This window comes from Diceros bicornis, chromosome 22 (genome assembly GCF_020826845.1).
Source record: "Diceros bicornis minor isolate mBicDic1 chromosome 22, mDicBic1.mat.cur, whole genome shotgun sequence".
In the NCBI taxonomy this organism is placed as follows: domain Eukaryota; kingdom Metazoa; phylum Chordata; class Mammalia; order Perissodactyla; family Rhinocerotidae; genus Diceros; species Diceros bicornis.
The window spans coordinates 5,744,949-5,766,914 of NC_080761.1; the positions used below are offsets into that span (position 1 = coordinate 5,744,949).

The window sequence follows — 21,966 nt, forward strand, 5'->3', positions numbered from 1 at the left end:
ATTGCCACTATTTATTACCTGACCCTTATCCCAGATAAGATATCTGCCAATCTGCCTCCTATGACCACAGGGGGATGGGGGTCCGCAGTAGATATATGCGAAAAATCCTTTTGAGGCCTTGAATAAGAGGGTTTTATGGGTCATTTTTTAGTGGCTAGATTTCTCATCTCCCACCTGTTACTAAATGGTTGCTTCTTAGGATCTTTAAAGAAAAAGGTTCATCAAGAGAAAGTAGATCAGTGTTTCTGAGCTGCCCGGTTCTATTTACATCGTGCTCATGACCCTGGGCAGCCTTCACAACCAGCGGGGCCGGAGAGATTTCCTTGAGCGCTTGCCCAGTTATCTCAACCACGTGGCCCGGGGCACTTTTCCTTAAAGGGCCTGGCAGGGCCAGCACAGACTTCTCATCAGCTCTGATACCGCGGAGCCACAGCTCTTAAAGATAAACAAGGCTTTCCGCAGGGAGGAAAGAAGGATTTGAAAAATTCCCCGCCGCAATGACGGACAGAAGCCCCTTCGAAACGGACATGCTCACCCTGACCCGCTACGTGATGGAAAAGGGGCGTCAGGCCAAAGGGACCGGGGAGCTCACGCAGCTGCTGAACTCCATGCTGACCGCCATCAAAGCCATCTCCTCGGCCGTCCGCAAGGCCGGCCTGGCCAACCTGTGAGTCCCGGGGCTCAGGGGGGCGCGCGGACCTCCCCTGACCGCAGGGGTCCGGGCCCAGGGCGGCTGGCGGCAGAGCCGCAGGGGCTTGGGCAAGAAATCGGGTCACAAGCTGTTTACCTTTGCGTCCTGGAGGGAAGCTGTGTTTCAAGTTTCTGTCACGTGTGCTTTGGTAAAGGAGCCTTGGACTTACTTGGAGAAAGGAACAAAATATTTGGAGACATGCTACGGAGAAAAAATGTATATAATTTTTCCACTTGCTGTGTATTATAATGGTAAGCTCAGTGGCTTGTTGCATTAAACATGCATTGAATTATCGTGACTCGTATTTGCATTGTCCCTGACCAAAGAAACAGGAAGGAGACCGAGACGTCTCTTTATGCCCTTTGCGGATACGAGCATTTTATAGTCAGGACCTTTGCCAACACACGTTAGGAGCTGGGAATCATTTACAAAATAGATGACTTCCCAGGGCCCGTCCTGCCTCTCCTCTCTCACCGTGGAAAGGAGCCTTCTGCTGGCCGCTTTAAATCTCTTTTCTGTGTCTCTCTTTCTCTTCTCCTCTCGGTGAGCAGGCAGCTGGGGGGGCTGGGCCGGGGGCAGGGAGTGCAGAGGCTCCCGCCCTTTGTTTTCTTCCAGGCACTGCATGAGAACAGCTTCCTGCCGCGGCTGCTGGTGAGCGCAGCCAAGCCTGCCGTTGAAGCTTGTGATAAAAGAAGCCATCTTTCTTTGGGCTTCCGTTTCATCGTAGTGATTCCAGTGGAGGTCCTCTCAGAAGTTGAAGGAAGTTATTATTATTATTATTATGGCTCCCAAATGCAGAAATAACAAAGTCCAATAATTTAAGACTTTTTTCCTTAACAATGTAGTATTTTTAACAGAAAAAAATGTGATAGTGTTATATCACAACATGTAATTATCACAGGATAATTACAGAATTTATTGATATAAGATTTTGAGACCCAGTAATGGGATCCAAGTTAAAGATGCATTATGACCGGCTTTCGCCCCTCTGTGTGTTGCCATGACTGTAGTATCACCTCGTTTGGCAGTAATGGCCACGCTCTACATTTAGGGACCTTCATGGACATGAGGTACAGCCTTTTGCCTCTGTCCTGCCCCTGCCAGGTGATGGGTCCTGCTGAGGGACACAAAGTAGTGACTTTCCTGCCCCTGTATGTGGGCCCTGCTGTGCTTAGAGCCAGTTCCTGGCCGTCCCTGCTGCTTGCTGACCTATCAGGATCATTCACCTGATGGGCACCTCCTCTGTGCAGGATGCTCGGCTAGGCAGCAGCTCCTGCGGTAGGGTTGTACCAATCGGCTGCAGAACTCTGACTTTGTGGCTGTTAGTGTCCAGATGAAGTGGACTCGGGAATTGGGTAATTAAGGTGCCCATCTGACTTGGCTTTTCCTACCATGTGATCATGGGCAATGATCTATTCTCGCTAGGACTTCGTCTTCCCCATTTGTAAAATGGAGAAGACACTACTAGCCCCTAACTCATAGGGTTGTTTTAAGGCTTAGTAAGTCCACGTGACAATGATTTCCACAGTGCCAGCCCGGTAATACATGCTCAGTAGATGCTCGTGATTGCTGTGCTTCCAAGCCTAGGCCTGGGGAAATTTGCCGGCTGGCCAGTTGATGCTGTTGACTGACCACTAGGTGGCAGGCGCAGCCCGTGGAAACAAGACGTCAGGCACCGGCATGTTCTCGGAGGCTGAGGCCTCCTGGCAGAGGCCCCATGTTCTGCCAGTTCAGACGGCATCCTTCCCATTGCTCCCTGGTAACAGACACCCCCCAAAGCGGCAGCAGGAGAAGCCTATTGGCTGGAAATTCCTTCCTTCTAACAAGGTGCTGAGATTATTTTAAGAGGACCTGGATTGCTTCTCGGATTGCTAAAAGGTTGCACTCTGTCCTGGAGCAATTCTGCCCATGGGAACGGGACTTTCACATGTTCCTGCCGCCTTCCCATTGAGGGGGAGGGGGCCTCAAGCCCCTCATTCCTTTGCTTCCCCTTTTTGGGGAAGATATTTCTAGGCCCAAGCTCGATAAATGCAAAAGTGATCAGAAATTCTCACGTTTTTCCTCCTTTTTTCTCCGCTGCTTGCTGTAGAAAGAAGGGACTGCTTGCATGCCTCCCTGGGGAAGCCTCTCCATGGCTTTCTGCTGTCAAAATGGTGGCCCATCCCACTTAGAAATGGTCAATAAAGCTTTAATGTTAGTTAAAGTGGCAAAAGATATTGCTCTATGCTGCGTTATAAAGCATGCGTCCACTCATGATCTAACTCAGAGCCGTTGTCAGGCAATCAGATCTTGTTGTGAATGAGCTTCCACTCTTTCTGGAAGGGGGGGTGTTGGGGAGTAGAGGCAGCAGGATGCGCAGCACCTGGAGGAGGGTGCAGAGGGCCGGTTGGGGGGTGGGGTGGAGGTGGGGTTGCTGCGGGGTTGCAAAGCACATGCCAGAGAACCTGTTTCTCAGCTCTGCTCTCCACAGGCCTCAGGCCCCTGCTTCATTCTCCAGCAGCAGCTGCATCAAGATTCCATATTAAACAAAAGATAGGGTTTGTGGTCCCTTTAGACTCTGATGCAGAATAACCCAGTTTTGTTGTTGCTGTTGTTTCCTTTTATTTTGAACCAGAAGATACAGTTTTTGAGGCCAGGCTACCAGTACTGTTTTCTAAGGCGGCTAGCTCAGCACAGCATAGCCCATCAGACATCAAGTGATGGGGGGCGGGGGGGCGGGGACTGTCAATCAGGGAAGAGAGTGGGAGTGAGTTGTGTCTGCTTAGGGTATGTCAGGAGAGAGGGAGAATCTCCCTCTGTCCTTTCCCTTAAGGTTCTTCTGGCTGGCCAAATAATTAACAAGACAGGTTAGCAGGAGAAAATAATATCAAGTTTAATAATATGTATACATGGGAGAAACTCAGAAATGAGCAACTCGTCCCTCTGTCTAAAGCTGCCCGCTTAAGTATTGCAGCTAAAGGTGAGGAAGGTGTTGGGGGTGGGTAGTGGTCTGGGACTTCAGAGGGCAAGAAGACAACTCACATGGAGATAGAAATGCAAATGTTTGCCTGACAACTCTTCTCAGGGTCATCTATAGATAATGTGGTCAGGGAGAGAGAGAGTTTTTGATAAAAGGGGCTTGGTGCCTTTCCTATTGTAACCTCTATCCTACATTATCTTTACAGCCATCATGATAATAACTCCTTCCTGAAACAGATCTTTTGTTTTAAATTCTTTAGGCAGTTTGGGAGGGGAAACTCAAATATTCTTCCTGAGTTCTCTGAGTCCTTATTGTCTTCAGCTCGAAATAATCCGCATACCAGAGTGGTGCCTCCTGTGGTAGCTTGCCCTGCGCACCGTCAGGTAGATCAGTGGTTCTCAGCCCCAGCTGCCTGTTAGAACCGCCTGCAGATTCCTTCAACAAATAAATGGTGTTGAGAAAGGAAGAGGAAGGGAAATTACTCTGCTGCCATCCTTTCTTCATAATTCCGTGCACACATGCAGAGCATCTGCTCTGTCCTCAGGTGCTGTGGAAACAAATCCAGTGAGGCACAGTTCTTGCCCTTGGCGAGCAGATGATCCAGCAGGAGACATTCCCATGAACAGATTGTGAACCACTATGGAAAGGATGGCAGGGGCATGCCTGGGGTGTGGTGGGAACAGCAAGGAGGACCAGAGAAGCTTCTGGAGGGGTTAGGAAGGCAAGTAGGAAAAAGCTGACGTTGGGCAGAGAGCATTCCCCTGGGCGAAATGCCACGAGTGAAGGTGAAAATAGAGGAGCAGCTTGCTGGGTGCTGGTGGCCACAGGGCCTTTGCCGCTGTTGGAATGCAGAAGGCTCGAGTGGGGTGATAGCCACGTGGCTCTTGGATGGAAGAGCGTGGGGGGTGGGGGTAGCAAACCCAGGGATCGGTGGTAAGGCAGGTGTGTCCCCAGTGGGTTCCAGAGGCTGAGACTGGCCGATTGGGAGTGAGAGGGAGGAGAGGCGATGTCGGTGGGAGAACAGGACTTCCTTGGTGGGGCCTGAGGCCCACAGTGGGGAGCTTGGGAACTCGGGGTGAGACGAGGGTGATGAGACTCACATTTGAGAAGGAACCCCCCCATGAGGCTGGAAGCAGAGAACTTTGCTTGTTAATACTCTAGAACACAAAGGAATTTATAGCAGTGCTTTTTCTTATATGGCTTGGAGTAGTAACAAAGAATGAAATTAAATTAGTTGTCTGTTCCCAAATTTCCATCTTATTCAAGTAACAGGAAACTACAGCAGGGCAGTTTTTGGCCAGTATTTGAGGATAATCAACAAATACTTGAAATTCCAGTGCTGGAAAGCCGTGTCCTTTCCTTTCTGGAGCCCTTTACGATCATGGCAATGTGTCTGCCTTTATGAACTCTCTCTTTCTCGTCACCTCCCAGAGCTGAGTGCAGGTCTGTGTGTTAGTGAGACTGAATTCTAGTTGGGATATTGGGAGAACAAGGGACGATGACAGTATCCCCGGTGTGTGGAGGAAGCTGTGAGCTGTGACTGACTTTGTCTTTATAAGCTGGAGACTCCGGAGCCGGGAAGGGAAAGGAGGGACGCCCTGGGGGTGTCCCAGCGTCCAGGCTGCCCTGAGTGATTCTGCTGTCTCCTTAGGTATGGAATCGCGGGGAGCGTGAACGTGACAGGCGATGAGGTGAAGAAACTGGACGTGTTATCCAACTCCCTGGTCATCAACATGCTGCAGTCCTCCTATAGCACCTGCGTCCTGGTCTCGGAGGAGAACAAGGAGGCGATTATCACGGCCAAGGAGAAGCGGGTGCGTGCGGGGGCCGGGCTGCAGTTCCCGCCTCCCCAGTAGATGGTGCTGCTGAGTCGGGAAGAATCTTCGGTTGCACTGCTTGTCTTTAGTTCTGAGATTTTCCTCTATTGCTTAACTTTTGTTTTCCGGAAACGACGGATTGCATACTTCTTTAGTTGAAAGTCTTTTGCTGTCTAGTGAAAAAAGACTCCATATAACAAGACAGTGACTCATTCAGGAAATAAATCAGCGATTTACCAAAATGCCTCCGTGGGTGGGGTTCATGAGTTTCACTTGTACTGGTAACAGGTGCTGGTTGCGGGACTTGAAAACCTTGAAGTCCCGTAACAGGGCGAGTTCCCAGGAGAGCCGTACTATTCCGCCTCTTATTCTTCCCGTCCCCACTTCCATTCCCCCCCAACACACACTTCCCCGGGGGGGCTTCTGGTTTCAGCAGAGATTTCTTCATGCCTGACAAACTTGGACTAATCTAGAAAAAACGTCATACGATCGTGCGCTTGTGCCTTAACACAACGGTAAACTTGGTGAGTGCAGGCACAGCTGTGGAGGCTGTACTCACTGGGGTTTCACAGACAGTTTATTAAAGAGACAGGTTTGCTGGGGCCAAAAAAATTCAACCCACGTTCAGCTGCGATTCAGTAACACAAAATAAATACTGGGACTATTGACTCTCGTTTTATACATTGGGTGATGGGGAGGAGGTGCCATTTCTTTATGATTAGCTGAAAGAACAGAAAATGTAAAGTCAGGCCAAATTTATTAAGCATCTGCTGTATGCCAGGGACTCTGCAAAGCACTTTTACTCTTGTCTCACATAATTTAAGCTGAATCACACCTATTATTTTCAACTTGCAATTTCCAGTGATATGACCGTGGATCTCTCCAATCTAATCTGCCATTTTCTTCCCCAGTTGGCCTGAACTACACAGGTCTTCATGCTGGTTCCTGAATACTCCACACTTTCTGCCACACCAGCTCCTTGAACGTGTTCCAGCATAGGCTAGATGTCCAACAAATATCTCTTGAATGAATGCGTGCATAAATGAATAGGCTAAATTGGATTATCCACAGGGAGAATGGGGAATTTCCAAGTTTATGGAGTATCCCACTTTTTTGTGCTCCCCTCCCCCAGGTTAAGCAAGGAGAAAAAAAAAAAAGAATACATAAAGCTCAACTTAAGCTAGGGTATTCCTCATTGGAAAGCTGGTGAAAAGTAATTTTAGTGGTGGGAGAACGACTCCCCTTTGACTTGGCCTTTCATTACTGGTGTTTGATTAGCTGGGAGACTCTGGTCCCCACGGCTGAAGTTCTCACAGGACCTTGCACACGGGAGGCCTGTGAGAAGTATCTGGGGATTTCTTTTCATGGAATGGCTGAGCAGCCTGTGACAGCAGTGTGAGTGGGCGCGAGACCCCACCTGCTCTGCCTTCTGCTCTTCACATCCGCCCGGTGGGTTGGATGCAGCAAAACCCACAACAGTGTTTTTATTCTGACATATTTATGCATACAAGCTATCCTGATAAGACAGACCCAGAGGCCCTGGGACATTGTTCTGAGACTTGCTGAAGTCTTTTGGCAAAAATGTTCCAAAATGAAAAAACCCTGTCTGGGGGGAGGCTCAGAAAGAATTATCAATAAATCAATAACTGACTTACTGGATACGGGTAGAGCTAGCCCAAATTTATCTTCGTCCTCGCCATCTCTTCCTTGCAAGCTGCCGATTTCAGACCTGGTGTCCTCTCATACCTCAGCAGCTCGGAGTCCCTAATGGGCCCGGGTAGGAGGGGAGGGCAGAGCCAGAGCAGGTACCAGGAGAGCTCTTTGGAGGTGGATGGGACCTCGATCGCCCCATGTGGGCATCAATTAATCTGTTTATGGGCAGGTGGGCCCTGAGTTGCACAATTCATACATGCGGTACGCTCCGCTCCCATAAGTATCTGCGTTTTCTGATAAGGAGATCCCTTTGCTCTGATCGCTTCTTGGTGCAGTGTTATCCGCCACACTTGGCCGCTTACACAGAGTGTGTTGGTGCAAAGGTGACCTGATCAGGTGGTTCTTCCCTGTCCATTTAGGGGAAGTACGTGGTCTGCTTTGACCCACTGGATGGATCTTCCAACATCGACTGCCTGGCCTCCATTGGAACCATATTTGCCATCTACAGAAAGGTGAGTAGATGGTCTGATCTTTAACCTCCTTCCTCTGGTGGTTTCCGGAAGGTTCCTGGGCTGGGAGCCATGAGTCTGCCCTCTGCCTCGGGCTCCTCATTGGAAGAGTCAAATTGGTAATTTCTCCCTGCCTTCTTCATGGCATTCGTGGGAAGGTAAGGAGAGAGGATAGATGGGGCCTTGTGTTGAAAATCTGGAAGAGACACAAATGTCAGACATGATATTGGTTCCAGGTGGCATCTGAAGGCCCCCGTTTCTTCTTTATGCATCTCAAATCTTCCTGCGTTGGTTTTCTACTGGTGCCATAACAATTTACCTCACATTTAGAGGCTTAAAACAACACTCATTTACTGAAGTCTGGCAAGCATGGCTGGGTTTTCTGCTCAGGATCTCGTAAGGCCTAAATAGCTTCCAGGCTCATTTAGGTTGTTGGCAGAATTCGGTTCCATCCTGTGGTAGGATGGCGGTCCTTGCTTCTTTGCTGGCTGATGCTGGGTGCCATCCTCAGCTTCTAGAGGCTTCCCACATTTCCTGGCTTGTGACTCCTGCGTCCTCAAAGCCAGCAGAGGCAGGCCAAGTCTTTCTCACACTTCTAATCTCTCTCACACCCCCTCTTTGCCTTATCTCCCCTGCCTCCAGCCACAGAAAGTTCTTTGCTTTTAAGGGCTCATTTGATTAGATTGGGCCCACCTGGATAATCCAGGATACTCTCCCTATTTTAAATTGGTAACCCTAATCACATCTGCAAAGTCCCCTTTGCCTTGTAATACAACCTAGGCGCAGATTCCGGGGATTAGGATATTTTTGGGGCTGTTGCACCTACCCCACAAACCTAACAACGGAGAGGATCTTATGGTTGGTTTGTGGCCGTTCATCCAGTATTACCAGAGACTTCATGCCAAAGCACGTCATCCGCCTGTACCTCAACTTAGGATCAGTCCTGCTCCGGTCGGGATGGCTGGGCCTATGCCAGTGGGCTTTCGGGCAGAAGGAGGCCAGGGGCACTTGAGGGTCTCAGGGATTGTTCAGTGGGTGACCTACCTCTGGCTGGTTTTAGAGGCCCCTCTCTCTGGCTCCACAACACACACTCTTTCCACTAAATTACTCACAATCAAACAAAGGCAGACATCACTTATTTTCTATCCTACCAATTTGGCACTAATGATGTAACGTGTGTACAATTAACCTTTCATGTGTGTCTCTTAGCGCTCCTAGATGATAAACTCGGGGGAGGAGTGGGTCTGCCCCACGTCACCTGCTGTGTTGTCTATAGATATTGATATTGCAATAGATGTTTGTGCTCCGCTGATGGTTGTTCAAAAAAGGGGGCCGGAATTTGATTTTCGGAGGCAAGAGCTTAGTAGAAAACTAACCCTAGCAGAATATGTGAGTTAGCCTAAGCTTTCTTCTTGAGAAGAAAGCAAGGAGCAGATGAGTGCTCTCTTCCTCCTGGCTCTGAGAACAAAACGGAAGCCAAGGCAGCCAGGGCGACAGGAAATCTCTGAGGACATTGCTTTCCCAGTTGCTGGTTCTCTTCATCTTGTGAAGAGAGAAAAGGAGCCTTTTGCTGAGGGAGCAGGAGAGAATGACACAAGACACTTTCTCGGTATCGGAGAGAGTTAAAGACTGAGATGCTCTTTCAGAGTTAAGCAACGATGAGCTCGGTGAGGAAAGGAGCTTGCTTCTCCTTTGAGGCACAGCTTAGAGATCAAATAAAGGGATAGCTGGTGTGATGTTTATGAGATTCTGAAAAAAGACACCCAGTTGTATCTTTGAGTTTTAAGTATTGTTTTTTCCCTCATGGCTAATACTCTTGACTGCGAGCATGAGTCAGGCACTGTTCCAGCCACCTGCAGGCACGCTGTTCCCGGGTCAGCCCTCACCTCAGCCCCGTGAGGAGGTGCACACACCACTGTCACTTTTTTCACTGGTGAACAGACCGAAGCACAGAGAAGGTAAGTAGCCCCACTGAAGTCACCAGTCAGTGCACAGCAGGACAGGGATTAAATGGGCCCTCTGACTTGCCATCACCCCTCTTAGCTTCTGAAGACCAACTGGTTTAAAAACAAAGAGCAGTACCGGGGGAGCTGTGCAGGTGTGCAGACAGGGCCTATGGGACATCTCTCTATCTTCCTCTCAATTTTGCTGTGAACCTAAAACTGCTCTAAAAAAATTAAGTCTTTAAAACAAGAAAGAGGACTATTGTTATATATAATATGGGATATTCACACTTGAATTCAGGTGATTTTGAACATGGGGATTTTGTCTTAAATTTTTTAAAAAATGTAGGCTTTGAAAGCTAGTTCAAATAACCATAGATTCCCTCTGATAATATTTCTAAAGAAGGGGGGCAAATTGGAGGAACTAACAAACCACTTTTAGAACGGAAATTATGAAGACAAGACGTGACGAGAAAGCTTTGTGATGCTTCAGCAACGTCTAGTGAGAGAGCAGCTCGCCTCAGAGGCCTCACAGGGCTGTCACAGTGTCTGAGAACCTTGTCAGAACCAGGGAGGATGCCCGTTTCCCACCAGGATTCTGTGATTCTCTGATGAGCATCACGGTAGAAGTTTCAGGAGAGTCAGAGAACTGTCACAGGTGTCTCCTCCCTTTGTCTCCAAGGAGCAGTGCTGAACTCCATTCAGGGCATCCCATGCTGTTTTCAGCCCTCTGTTGGTAGATTTTCCTTTTTCTTGAAGTAGAGACTTGCCATTTCCAGTAAAGTCACAGATTAGACAAAGTGAAAACTCTCCTGCTTCAAAACATCCAGAACTGCTGGATAAAATATGTCATCCATGCCTTTAAATTCATAGCTGAGCTCATTGAAATGAACAACCAGTAAACACAAGGTGAGGGGCAGGGGCCAGAATCACAGGAAGGTGGAAACCAGAAGCTAAGGAGAAGGACCAATGCTGGAGGTGTCTGACGAGAGGAGCAAGTCTTGTGGATCTGAATAATCTAAGGGTGTGGGTTGTAACATCCCTACAGGGTCCCTATAGGGAGACCCCTCCCCCACTATCATGGTGAAGTAACCTTGCCCAAAGTCTACTCTTTCATCGACATAAGACTAGACAGATAGACCAATAGAACACGAAAGAGCAACTAGAAATAAACCCACATGTGTACGTATGTATATGTGGCCACCTGATTATGAAGGGCAACACTGAATTTCGTGATAAACTTCAATAAAGCATGAGTTTATAGAGAGTCACAGGGCCCAGCATCAATAAATGATCAATAATAAATGATGCTGGGCCTGGTGAATCTCTATATAAAAAAAAATGAACTTGACCCCTACACACCACACACAAAGATTAATTAAAGAAAGATTAGAGACTTAACTGTAAAAAGTAAGGCTATAAAACTCCTAGGGAAAAAAACACAGGAGAATATCTTCATGTCTTTGGGGAAGGTAAAGATTTCTTAAACAGGACACAAAAAGTACTAACCATGAAAGAAAAGACTAATAAATTGGACTTCATTAAAATTAAGAACTTCTGTTCATCAAAGACAATGTTAAGAGTGAAAAGACAACCACAGACACAGGGAAAAGATTTTTAATACATATCTCCAAGAAAGAGCTCATATACCAAATAAATAAAGAACTCCTACAAATCAATAAAAAATACTGTCAATCTAAACAAAGCAATGGGCAAAAGACTTGAACAGCACTTCAAAAAAGAGAATTTTCCCCCCAACTGGTTAATAAGCACATAAAAGATGCCCAACATCATTAGTCATCAGAGAAATGGACATTAAAACTACAATGAGACGTCACTCACCCCACCAGAATGGCTAAAATTAAAGAGACTAACCACACCAAGTGTTGAAGAAGAAACTGGAATTCTTACACATCATTGGTGGTAGTACAAAATGATGTAAATACTTTGGAAAACTTTTGATAACACCTGCTAGTGCTAAACATGTGTTTACACACTATCGCCCAGCAAGTCCACTCCTGGTATACACCCAGGATAAGTGAGTGCGTGTGTCTGGTAAATTATTCATCACAGCCCCAAACTGGAAAAAAATCCAAATGTACGTCAACATTAGAATGGATAAATAGATTGTGATATATTCACACAACAGAAAACTACATGGCAATGAAAAAGAACAAACTACTGCTACGTGCGACAATATAGATAAAATTGCAAAGACATAATGTTGAGAAACATAAGGCAGGTACAAAAGAACATATCCTTTGTAATTTCATTTATATGAAGTTTCAAAACAGGCAAAACCAATTATCCTTTAGATGTCCAGGTGATAAAGTCCAGAGTAGAAGTTACTTTTGGGAGACATGATAGTGACTGAAAGAGGGCATGAGAGAGTCTGCTAGTTTCCTGGAAATGTTCTATAAATTGATCTCGGTGCTTATGTGAGTATATGCTATATGTATGTAAAAATTCATATATAGGAATTTATGTATGGATGAGCTGTAAAATTAAGATTTGTGTGCTTTGCTGTACGTGAATTACACCTCAATAAAAAGAAAAATAGTCTACCCTCCCACACCATCTACCGCCAAACACACTGAGCCTGGAGTGATGGAGGTTAATAATATGAAGTGGATTTTTGAAGTCCCAGGACCATAGTAGGGGAAAAACAAAAGTTGAACCTTTCTTTTTTCCATGCACCAAAATAGATCACAGATGAGTTAACAAGTTTGTTGGAAAGGTGGGGGATGAAACCAGAAAAAAAAAAAGAGTATTTTTCTGATCTTGTCTTGATGTAGGAGAAATTCTGTCTAAACATGAAGACAAAAGAAGAAAATAAAGAGAGCTGTAGGAATAATTTTAGTTACCAAAAAACTGCACTGCAAAAAAAAATTGTAAATAAAATTAAAAGGCAGATAATCAAGGAAAATATTTGTAGCACATATAAGGCATTAATATCTTTTATATGTAAAGAGGTATTAAAATCAACAAGAAGATGAATACCCTGATACAAAAATAAGCAAAGACGTAAAACAGGCAACTTACAAAATAAGAAATAAAAATGGTCAATAAACATATGAAAAGTTGTTAATTATAAAAAATGGAAATTAAAAAAGATGTCACTTTTTTGCCTATCAAATTGGCCAAGTTGAAAAGACAATACTATCTTATGTTTATCAGATTGAATTAAAATGAACAGTCTTATTGCTGCTGGTAAAGGTATAAATTAATGCAACTTTCTGGAGGGTAACTTTTCAATATGTATCAAAAGTCTTTTACCCAATATTTTATTTTTTTTTGTGAGGAAGATCGGCTCTGAGCTAACATCTGCCAATCCTCCTCTTTTTGCTGAGGAAGACTGGCCCTGGGCTAACATTCATGCCCATCTTCCTCCACTTTATATGGGATGCCACCACAGCACAGCTTGACAAGCAGTGTGTCATTGCACTCCTGGGATCCAAACCGGTGAACCCCGGGCCGCCGCAGCAGAGCGCGCGCACTTAACCGCTTGCGCCACTGGGCTGGCCCCCCCAATATTTTTATTATTTAGGACTTCTCCTGGGAAGATAGTCAGAGAAACACATATTTATGCACTAGATTGTTCATCTCAGAGTTGTCTTGACATTTTAGAAAATTAAGAGACATCAAAAGAATAATGAGGAAGTACTATAAATAACTCTACACACATAAATTTGACAACTTAGAGGAAATGGACCAGTTCCTCAAAAAGCACACTACTGTTACTCACCCAATATAAAACAGATAATTTGAATAGCCCTATAACTACTAAGAAAATAGAATTCAAAAAAGAAATCTCCAGGCCCAGATGGTTTCACTGGAGAATTATACCAAATGTTTAAAGATGATTTAATCTATTCCAGAAAAGAGATGGGAAAGGAACACTTCCCAATTCATTTTATGAAGCCAGCATTACCCTGATACCAAAACCAGATGAAAGCAGTTCAAAAAAAGAAAACTGCAGATCAATCTCTCTCATGAATAGGTGCAAAATCTTCAACAAAATATTAGCAAATAGGATTCAGCACCACATAAAAAGAATTATGTGCCATGACCAAGTGGGGTATTCCAGTGGTGGAAACCTGGATCAATATTTGACAATCAGTCAGTGTAATCCACCACATCAACAGGCTAAAGAAGAAAAACCATATAATCATATCAATTGATGAAGAAAGACCATTTGACAAAATTCAACATTCATTCATGATAAAAAGAAAAAAACAACTCTCAGAAAACAAGAAATAGAGGGGGAACTTCCCTCAACTTGATAAAGAATATCTACAAAAATCTTTTTTTTTTTTTTTGTGAGGAAGATCAGCCCTGAGCTAATGTCCGATGCCAATCCTCCTCTTTTTTGCTGAGGAAAATTGGCCCTGGGCTAACATCTGTGCCCATCTTCCTCTACTTTATATGGGACACCGCCACAGCATGGCTTAACAAGCGGTGCATCAGTGCGCACCTGGGATCTGGACCTGGGAACCCCAGGCCGCTGAAGCGGAGCTCGAGCACTTAACCACTTCGCCACCAGGCCGAGCCCAGAGCATCTACAAAAATCTAACAGCTAACATCTTATTTAATGGTGGGTGAAAGCCTGAATGCTTTTCCTTTAAAATCAAGAACAAGGCAAAGATGTACAGTCTCACCTCTGTTATTCAACACAGTGCTGGAAGATCTAGCCAGGGCAGTAAGACAAGGAAAAGAAATAAAAGACATAGAGATTGAAACAAAAGTAATAAAACTGTCCCTCTTTGCAGATAACATGATGGTCTATATAGAAAATCTCAAGGAATCTACAAAAAGCCAAAACAAAAACAAAACTAACTTCGTAGAACTAATAAATGAGTTCAGCAAGGTCACAGGATACAAAATCAACATACAAAAATCAATTGAATTTCTATATATTAGCAATAAACACATGGTAACTAAACTTTAAAGTATAATACTCATTATAATCATTCAAAAAATGGAATAGTGTAAATCTAACAAAACATGTACAAGACTTTTATGCTGAAAACTACATTATGCTGATGAAAGTAATCAGAGAAGCCATAATATTTCTTGTATGGAGAGACATACCATGTTCATGGATCGGAGGACTCAACATAGTAAAAGACGTCAGTTCTCCCCAAATTGATATACAGGTTTAACACACTTTCTCTCAAAATCCTGACAAGATTTTTTGTAGATATAGACAAGATTATTCTAAAATTTAAGGCAAAGGAACTAGGATAATTAAAACAATTTTGAAAAAGAATAGAGTAGGAGGAATCACTCTACCCAATTTCAAGACTTATCATATCGCTACAGTTATCAAGACTGTATGATATTAACCGAGGAACAGACACGTGATCAATGGAACAGAATAGAGAACCCGGAAGTGATGTCGCATAATTTATGGCTAACAGATTTTTGACGTTTCGAAAGCAATTCAGTGGAGGAAGGAGTCTTCTCAACAAATGGTACTGGAGCAATTGTATATCCACAGGCAAAAAAAAAAAACAAGGTACCTCAACCTAAGCTTCAAAGCCTATACAAAAATCATCTCAAAACAGAATATAGGTTTAAATATACAATTTTAAAACTTTTACAGTAAAGCATAAGAGAAAATCTCCAGGAACTAGAACTTGGTGCAGAGTTCTTAACATGACACCAAAAACACAATGCATAAAAAACCAAAAATATGTTAATGGACTTCGTCAAAATTAAAAACTTTTGCTCTGCAAAAGACTCTGTTAAGAGAATGAACATACAAGCTACAGGATGAGAGAAAACATTTGCAAACCACATGTCCAACAAAGGACTCATGTTTAGAATATAAAAGAACTCTTAAGACTCAAAGTAAAACACTCCAAACAATCCAATTAGAACATGGGACATGAAGAGACATGTCACTGAATAGGTGAAAATAAATTTCTTGGCAAATAAGCACGTGAAGAGATGTTCAACATCACTAGCCATTAGGGAAATGTGAAGTAAGACCATAAGGAGATATCACTACACACCTTAATGAACACCTGAAATAAAAAATAGTGACAATACCAAATGCTGGCAAGGATGCAGAAAAACTACATCTCTCATGCATTGTTAGTGGAACTGTAAAATGACCTAGCAATTCTGGAAAAGTTTGGCAGTTTCTTCAAAACAAAACAAAACAAAAAACAAAACATAAAAACTAAACATTCACCTACCGTAGGACTCAACAATTGCACTCCTGGGCATTTATCCCAGAGAAATGAAGACTTACATTCACACAGGAACCTGTACATGATTGTTCATAGCAGCTTTATTTGTAATAGCCCATAATTGGAAATAACCAAAATGTCCTACAATAGGTGAAAGGTGAAACAAATGGTGACACATCCATACCATGGAGCACTCCTGAGCAATAAAATGGAACAAACTTTTGATACACGCAACAACTACAGTGGATCTCCAGGGTGTTATGCTGAATGAAAAAAGCTGATTTCAAAAGATCACAAACTATCTGATCCCATTTATGTAATTTTCTCAAAATGACATATTTACAGAGATAGAGAAGAGATCAGTGTTTGCCAGGGTCAGGGATCGGGGGAGGGATAGCATGAGGAAGTCTGTGGTGATGGAATAGTTCTGTGTTGTGATGTGGTGGTGGGCACATGAATCTAACATCTGATAAAATGGCACAGAGCTATATACACACTTGATAATGTCAGCTGCCTGGTTTTGATATTGTACTCTAGTAAAATACATAAAATGTAACTATTGGGGGAAATTGAGTGAAAAGATCTCTCTGTGTTATCTGTGCAACTTCCCGTGAATCTATAATCGTTGTTAAATAAAAAGTTAAACAAAATTTTAGGAAAAACCTAAACTTTAAACAATAGAGATTGATTAAATTTGGAGGTGCCCAAGCAATAAGACTATCCAGCATGCTCATGGTAAAGTATGTATGCATGTATATATATATATATATATATATATGTATGTGTATAAACGTGTGTGTGTGTGTGTGTGTGTGTGTGTGTGTGTTAATTAAGTGCAACAACCATGGGCCAGATTGTACTAGGTGGTAAGAAAACAGACATGAACAAGACAGTCAGTCCCTGCTGCCATGGAGCTTACAGTCTATTTGGGAGGTCAGACATTAAACACACTAATAAAATTGTGTTGGGAGCTTTAGAGGGGAAACACTGAGTGCTATGGCATGGAGTACCTGGAAGACCAAGCATGAGGTCAGGGAAGGCCTCCATGGGGAAGACAGTGTTTCACCTGAGACTTGAAGGCTGAGTTCAAGGGCAGAGGGCCATTCTGGCTAGGAAGAAGGGCCTAGGCAGAGTCCTGGAGCCCAGGTGCAGGGTGGAATGTTCAAGAAGAAAAGAGAAGCTCAGTGTTGCTGTGATGTAGGGCCTGGGTGGGTGGGCATGGAGAAGGGTGTTGGATGAGACTGGTCAGCCAGCAGGGGCCAGATAATGGAAGACCTGATAAAATGAGTTAAGAATATTGGATGTCAAGGCAGTGGGAAGTCAGTGAAATGTTTTAAGGAGAGAAGTGACATGGATCCAAGCAGAGCAAAGATGGAGTGGAGGGATCAGGCAGGGGGTGATGGTCTCTAGGACCAAGTGGTGGTGAGGAGAGAGAGGGGGGCATGGATCTGTGAAGAGTGGCTGCTAGGATAGACTGGACTTAGTGACTGAGTGGAGGTCATGGGTGAGGCGAGGAGGGTGGTCAGGGAAAGAGAGGGGAGGGTGACTCCCAGGTTTCTACTGGGCAGATGATGGTGCCATTTGCTGAGACGGGAGGCAATGAGAGAAGAGCAGGGATTTTGAGAGGCGGGGTGAGACGGAGCAGATGAATTCTGTCTTAGACGTGCTGAGCTTGAGGCGTCTGTGGGATACCTGCGTAGGGATGTCTAGTGGGCAGGTGGCTCCAAGGCTGGGCTCTCAGGGGAGAGAAGATGGAGGTCGGGGAGGCATCGGCACCTGTGTGGGGCCTGGAACTCTGGTTGTGGACGAGATTGCCGAGGAGTGTGTAGGATGAAAAGAGGAGAGAGCTTTATTAGTTAGGACTCTGCTATAAATGGCAGGGATGGATCAGGAAACCCTAAGGCAGGAATATGGCCAGCCTCAGAGAGGGCCTGGACCAGATAACAGTCAGGCCAGGAGAGAGCTCTTTCCCTCAAAGTCTTTCATCTTGCTTTCTTGCCATGTGGCCACTTCACCCCTTCCTCTCTCTGTGGACCAAGTTTTCTCTGATTCTCTCTGGCCAATGGCAGAAAAAAGATGGTCACCCACAGCTCCCATGTTGACCTCAACTGGAATGTTTTAGCTCCAAATCCAGATTTCTGGAACAGAGACTGTGATTGGGCCAGTTTGGGTCAGGAATCTATCCCAGACCCCATTAAATTTGTGTGTCTCAGTGCAGCTGAGAGTCCCCTCTTTAGATAGCACAGGAATTAAGAAAGTTCGTTTTTCACTGGTTAGATACCCCAAGGGCTGAGGAGGAGCCGGGAGGAGCACCGACATTTAAGGGGTAGGAAGTAGAGGAGTTGGCAAAAGCAAATGAGAAGGCACAGTTAGAGAGTTGGGAAGAAGGCCATGTAAGTGTTCCTGGACCCAATTTCAATGTGTGGAGTGGGAGATTTCCCATACAGCACCACACAGTCCTTGAATACAGCAGAATGTCCAAAAATTCAACTGAATTCAACTCAATTCTGCCACTATCTACCCAGAAATAGCATCAGATTCCACAAGTTAAGGATTTAGTCCTACAAGACTGCCCTTCTCCCACCGCTTCAGATGCCAGTTACAAGCCCAGGCTGTTACCTGTGCTTCTGACCAAATGGCTATAGAATGGAGGTTCCAACAACCTTTCTTTGGGTTTGATTAATTTGCTAGAGTGGCTCCCAGAACTCAGAGAAACAATTACTAGATTACCAGTTTATTATAAAAGGATATAACTCAGGAAGAGCCAGATGGAAGAGATGCACAGGGCGAGGTATGTGGGAAAGGATGTGGAGCTTCCATGCCCTCTCCAGGCGTGCCATTCTCCCTGCATCTCCCTGTGTTCACCAACCTGGAAGCTCTCCAAACCCTGACCTTTTGGGTTTTTATGGAGGCTTCATTACGTAGGCATGATTGATTAAATCATTGGCCATTGGCAATTAATTTAACTCCAGCCTGTTGCCCCTCTCCAGAGGTTGGGGTGTGGGACTGAAAGTTTCAACTCTCTAATCACCTGGTTGGTTCTGTTGGCAACTAGCCCCCATCCTTATGTGTTTTCCAACAGTCGCCTCATTAACGTAACAAAAGACACCTTTATCACTCTGAACACTTAGGAAATTCCAAGGGTTTTGGGAGCTGTGAGCCAGGAACCATGGACAAAAACCAAATGTATATGAGAAATTATTTTGACCATCTGAATGACCAAATATGTATTTCTTATAAATCACAATATCTCAGGCCAGAAAATAGGAACGTGGACAGAAGCTCAGGAGAGACGCATCTCAAGAAGGAGACAGCAGCCAATGGATCCAGTGCTGCCGAGAAATCACTCAAGAGGACTGGAAAATGTGCACCTGATTTAGTAGATGGGGTCATATCTGGCAGCCTACAGTGAGGACAGAAGGAAGATAACCAGTGTAGACAGGTATTCTAGATTCCAGGATCTAGATGAAGACAGAGATAGCTGGAGGGAATAGCTGGAGGGAAGTCTTGGGATCTAGAAAGTATTTTTTGTTATTTTTTAAGGCCAGGGAGTTCTGCCAGTAATTAAAAGCCAGTGAAGCCAGTGACGGAGGAGTGAGTCTCTCTAAGCCACAGTGCAGGGTCCTGAGGACCAAGGAGAGGGTGCGATGCTGAGCGGAGGCTGCAGGATCACTGCTCAGAGAAAGGAAATTCTCTAGGCTGGGAGAAATTGGCAGAACAGAACTCCAGTTTTGTACACAGAAAATATGATCTTTCTGCTGGCTGAACGAAGGTGTTTCAGAAGCTTCAATGGGGAAGACTAGAGATTTTAATAAAAAATCTAATAGTGCCTTTGCCCTCCACTTTTCTGAAGGTCCTTAAGATATCATGCTTTAGAACAGTGGTTCCCAACCTTTAGCGTGCATCAGAATCGCCTGGAGGGCTTCTGAAAACACAGATTGCAGGGCCCCAGCCCAGAGTCTCTGATTCTGTAGTTCTAGGTGGGGCCTGAGAATGTGCATCTCTAACAAGATCCCAGGTGATGCTGATGCTGCTGGTCCACTTTGAGAATCACCACTCTAGGGCCTGGTTCTCAGAATCCTCATGTGGCCTAGGAATCTGGAAATAGAACCAATTTATTGAACACGTGCAGGTTGGATGAAAATGTAATTAGTTGCAAAAAAAAAGTGTTAGAAAGAATGCAAGATTGTGAAAGTAAGGAAAAATTATTAAAGGGGACATGCCATTTTTAAAGAAGGAGAAAGTTTGGTTTTACAATAAAACTGTCAGGATGTTACTAGCAAAGGGCAAACTGGCCCCACATTCCACGACAGTGCTGAGAAGGATGCTGGCTTAGTATCAGGAGACGGGGTCCAGTCTAGCTTTATCACTCACTGGTTCCAAGATGTTGTGTGAGTACCTTTCTGACCTCTATCCCTTCTCTTTCAGATGAGCATTAGAAAGCCTCTCCATTGTTTCACAAAAGTCCCATAATGTGCAAGTACTTTGAAAGATATAAAGGCCCATATAAATACAAATTACTATTTTACCCTTAAGAAGTTATTCTTCAGGAGAATTAAGTAGCATATTTCCAACGTGTGAATAATATTTGGGTTCACACTCTTATTCTATTTCCTATTTACATAATTACTAAATGTGTCTTCGTAATTTTAAAGCTATTTCTTTCACTTTCATCACTTTCTAATTCTTTGGAATTTCTGCTCATCAGGAAAGTTCTATGTAGTATTTCCAGACCTGTGTGGTAGCTAAAGACTCATTGGTGTCTAGAGAGAACAGAGTGTAATTAAATAGAGCACAGCATAGCTGTGCCAGAAAACAGACAGTAGAGAATCGAATGACTCAGAAGCAGTGAGGCCAACAATTTCTAATTTAACCCTTGCACACCGAGCACCACCATCTTCAGGTGTGATGGTATGTGAAGCGAGTTTGGAGCCTCAACATATGTCATACGCATCTGCCATAGTCTGTGCAGCTGAATCTATCTGGATCTTTTGATTTGAAAATAGTTGAGTGAAGTCTGCCCACCCATGCACCTCTCCTGCAAAGCTCCTCTCACATGGGCCATCCATAATGATGTTAACTACGGAACCAGAGCCCGAGTGTTTGTCCGGAATTCTCCCCCTCCCTCAAGGGTTTGTGTGTAGTCAGAATCCCAGATGAAGGTGGAGAAAGAACCTAGCATACCCTCCACTCCCTCCTCCACCCTAGCTCAGCTAACCATTGTCCCAAATTTATAAGATTGGATTCGCTTGCCTTTTAGAGCCCAAGGAGGTGGGGAGGGAAGGAAGGGAGGGAAGTCAAGACATACAGGGACAGTGGGTTATGAAATCGAGTCTCAGCTGCGGCCCTGCCCCTCCATAAAGAGATTTGCCGTTTCTTCCTCAGCATCCCCGCCTTGTCCTGTCTCTCTGAGTTCCCACTGACATCATCACTGTTAGTGCTGCTATGCCAATGAGAAAAGCTTCCTCAAGAAACCACTCAGAAGTGTAGCAGGGGTTCTGGAGGGGGCCAGGGACAAGGCCATCAAGGGGCAGAGGTGGGGCTATGAAATAGCAGGCTAAGCTGCCCGCGTTTGACTCCAGCTCCGAGATTTCGTGATGTTGATGAGTTATCCAATCGCTCAGGCTCCAAGTTCTTCGTCTGAACACTGGAGATGATCAAGATACCTACCTCAGAGGATACTGCATAAAATCAGAGCTCAGTGATGTTGGTCGTTATAGTGGCTAAGAAGCATGGCTTGTGATAATTAAGAGAGGCTGTGGTTTTAGCATCTTAGAGTGCTTTTCTTGGCAGGATGCAGACAAATGTGTTCAGAAAACAGGAAGAAATCAAAGCACAGGCTTTGCAATGGCTCAGCTAGAACCATTTGTTGACGTGGCAACTCGTTTCCTCCAGATGCCTTTGCTGCAGCTTGAAATTCTGAGAACTGTACTTCTTTTAGTGGTTCAAGAAGATCTGAGGTCCAGGCCTCTGACAAAGGGTTCTCTCCAGAGACAAGGATGCACCATGTTTCTCTCCTCTCTTCTGCAGACCTCGGAGGACGAGCCTTCTGAAAAGGATGCCCTGCAGCCTGGCCGCAATATCGTGGCTGCAGGCTATGCGCTCTACGGCAGTGCGACCCTGGTGGCTCTTTCCACTGGGCAAGGAGTGGACCTCTTCATGCTTGACCCAGTAGGTACCCCATATGGCTGCATCAG

The 21,966-nt window shown here is 44.8% G+C and overlaps 1 protein-coding gene across 2 annotated transcripts in view; it reads left to right on the forward strand.

Moving 5' to 3' along the window:
- The first annotated feature begins 480 nt into the window (after nt 1–480).
- FBP2 (fructose-bisphosphatase 2) overlaps nt 481–21,966 on the forward strand; it is a 52,254-nt gene continuing 30,768 nt past the window's right edge. For both annotated transcript variants that reach the window (XM_058565478.1, XM_058565479.1), the window contains exons 1-4: nt 481–667; nt 5,302–5,464; nt 7,540–7,632; nt 21,800–21,940. In XM_058565478.1, coding sequence (XP_058421461.1) covers nt 498–667; nt 5,302–5,464; nt 7,540–7,632; nt 21,800–21,940 — 567 coding nt within the window. In that variant the 5' untranslated portion in view covers nt 481–497. The remainder of the gene's footprint in view (nt 668–5,301; nt 5,465–7,539; nt 7,633–21,799; nt 21,941–21,966) is intronic.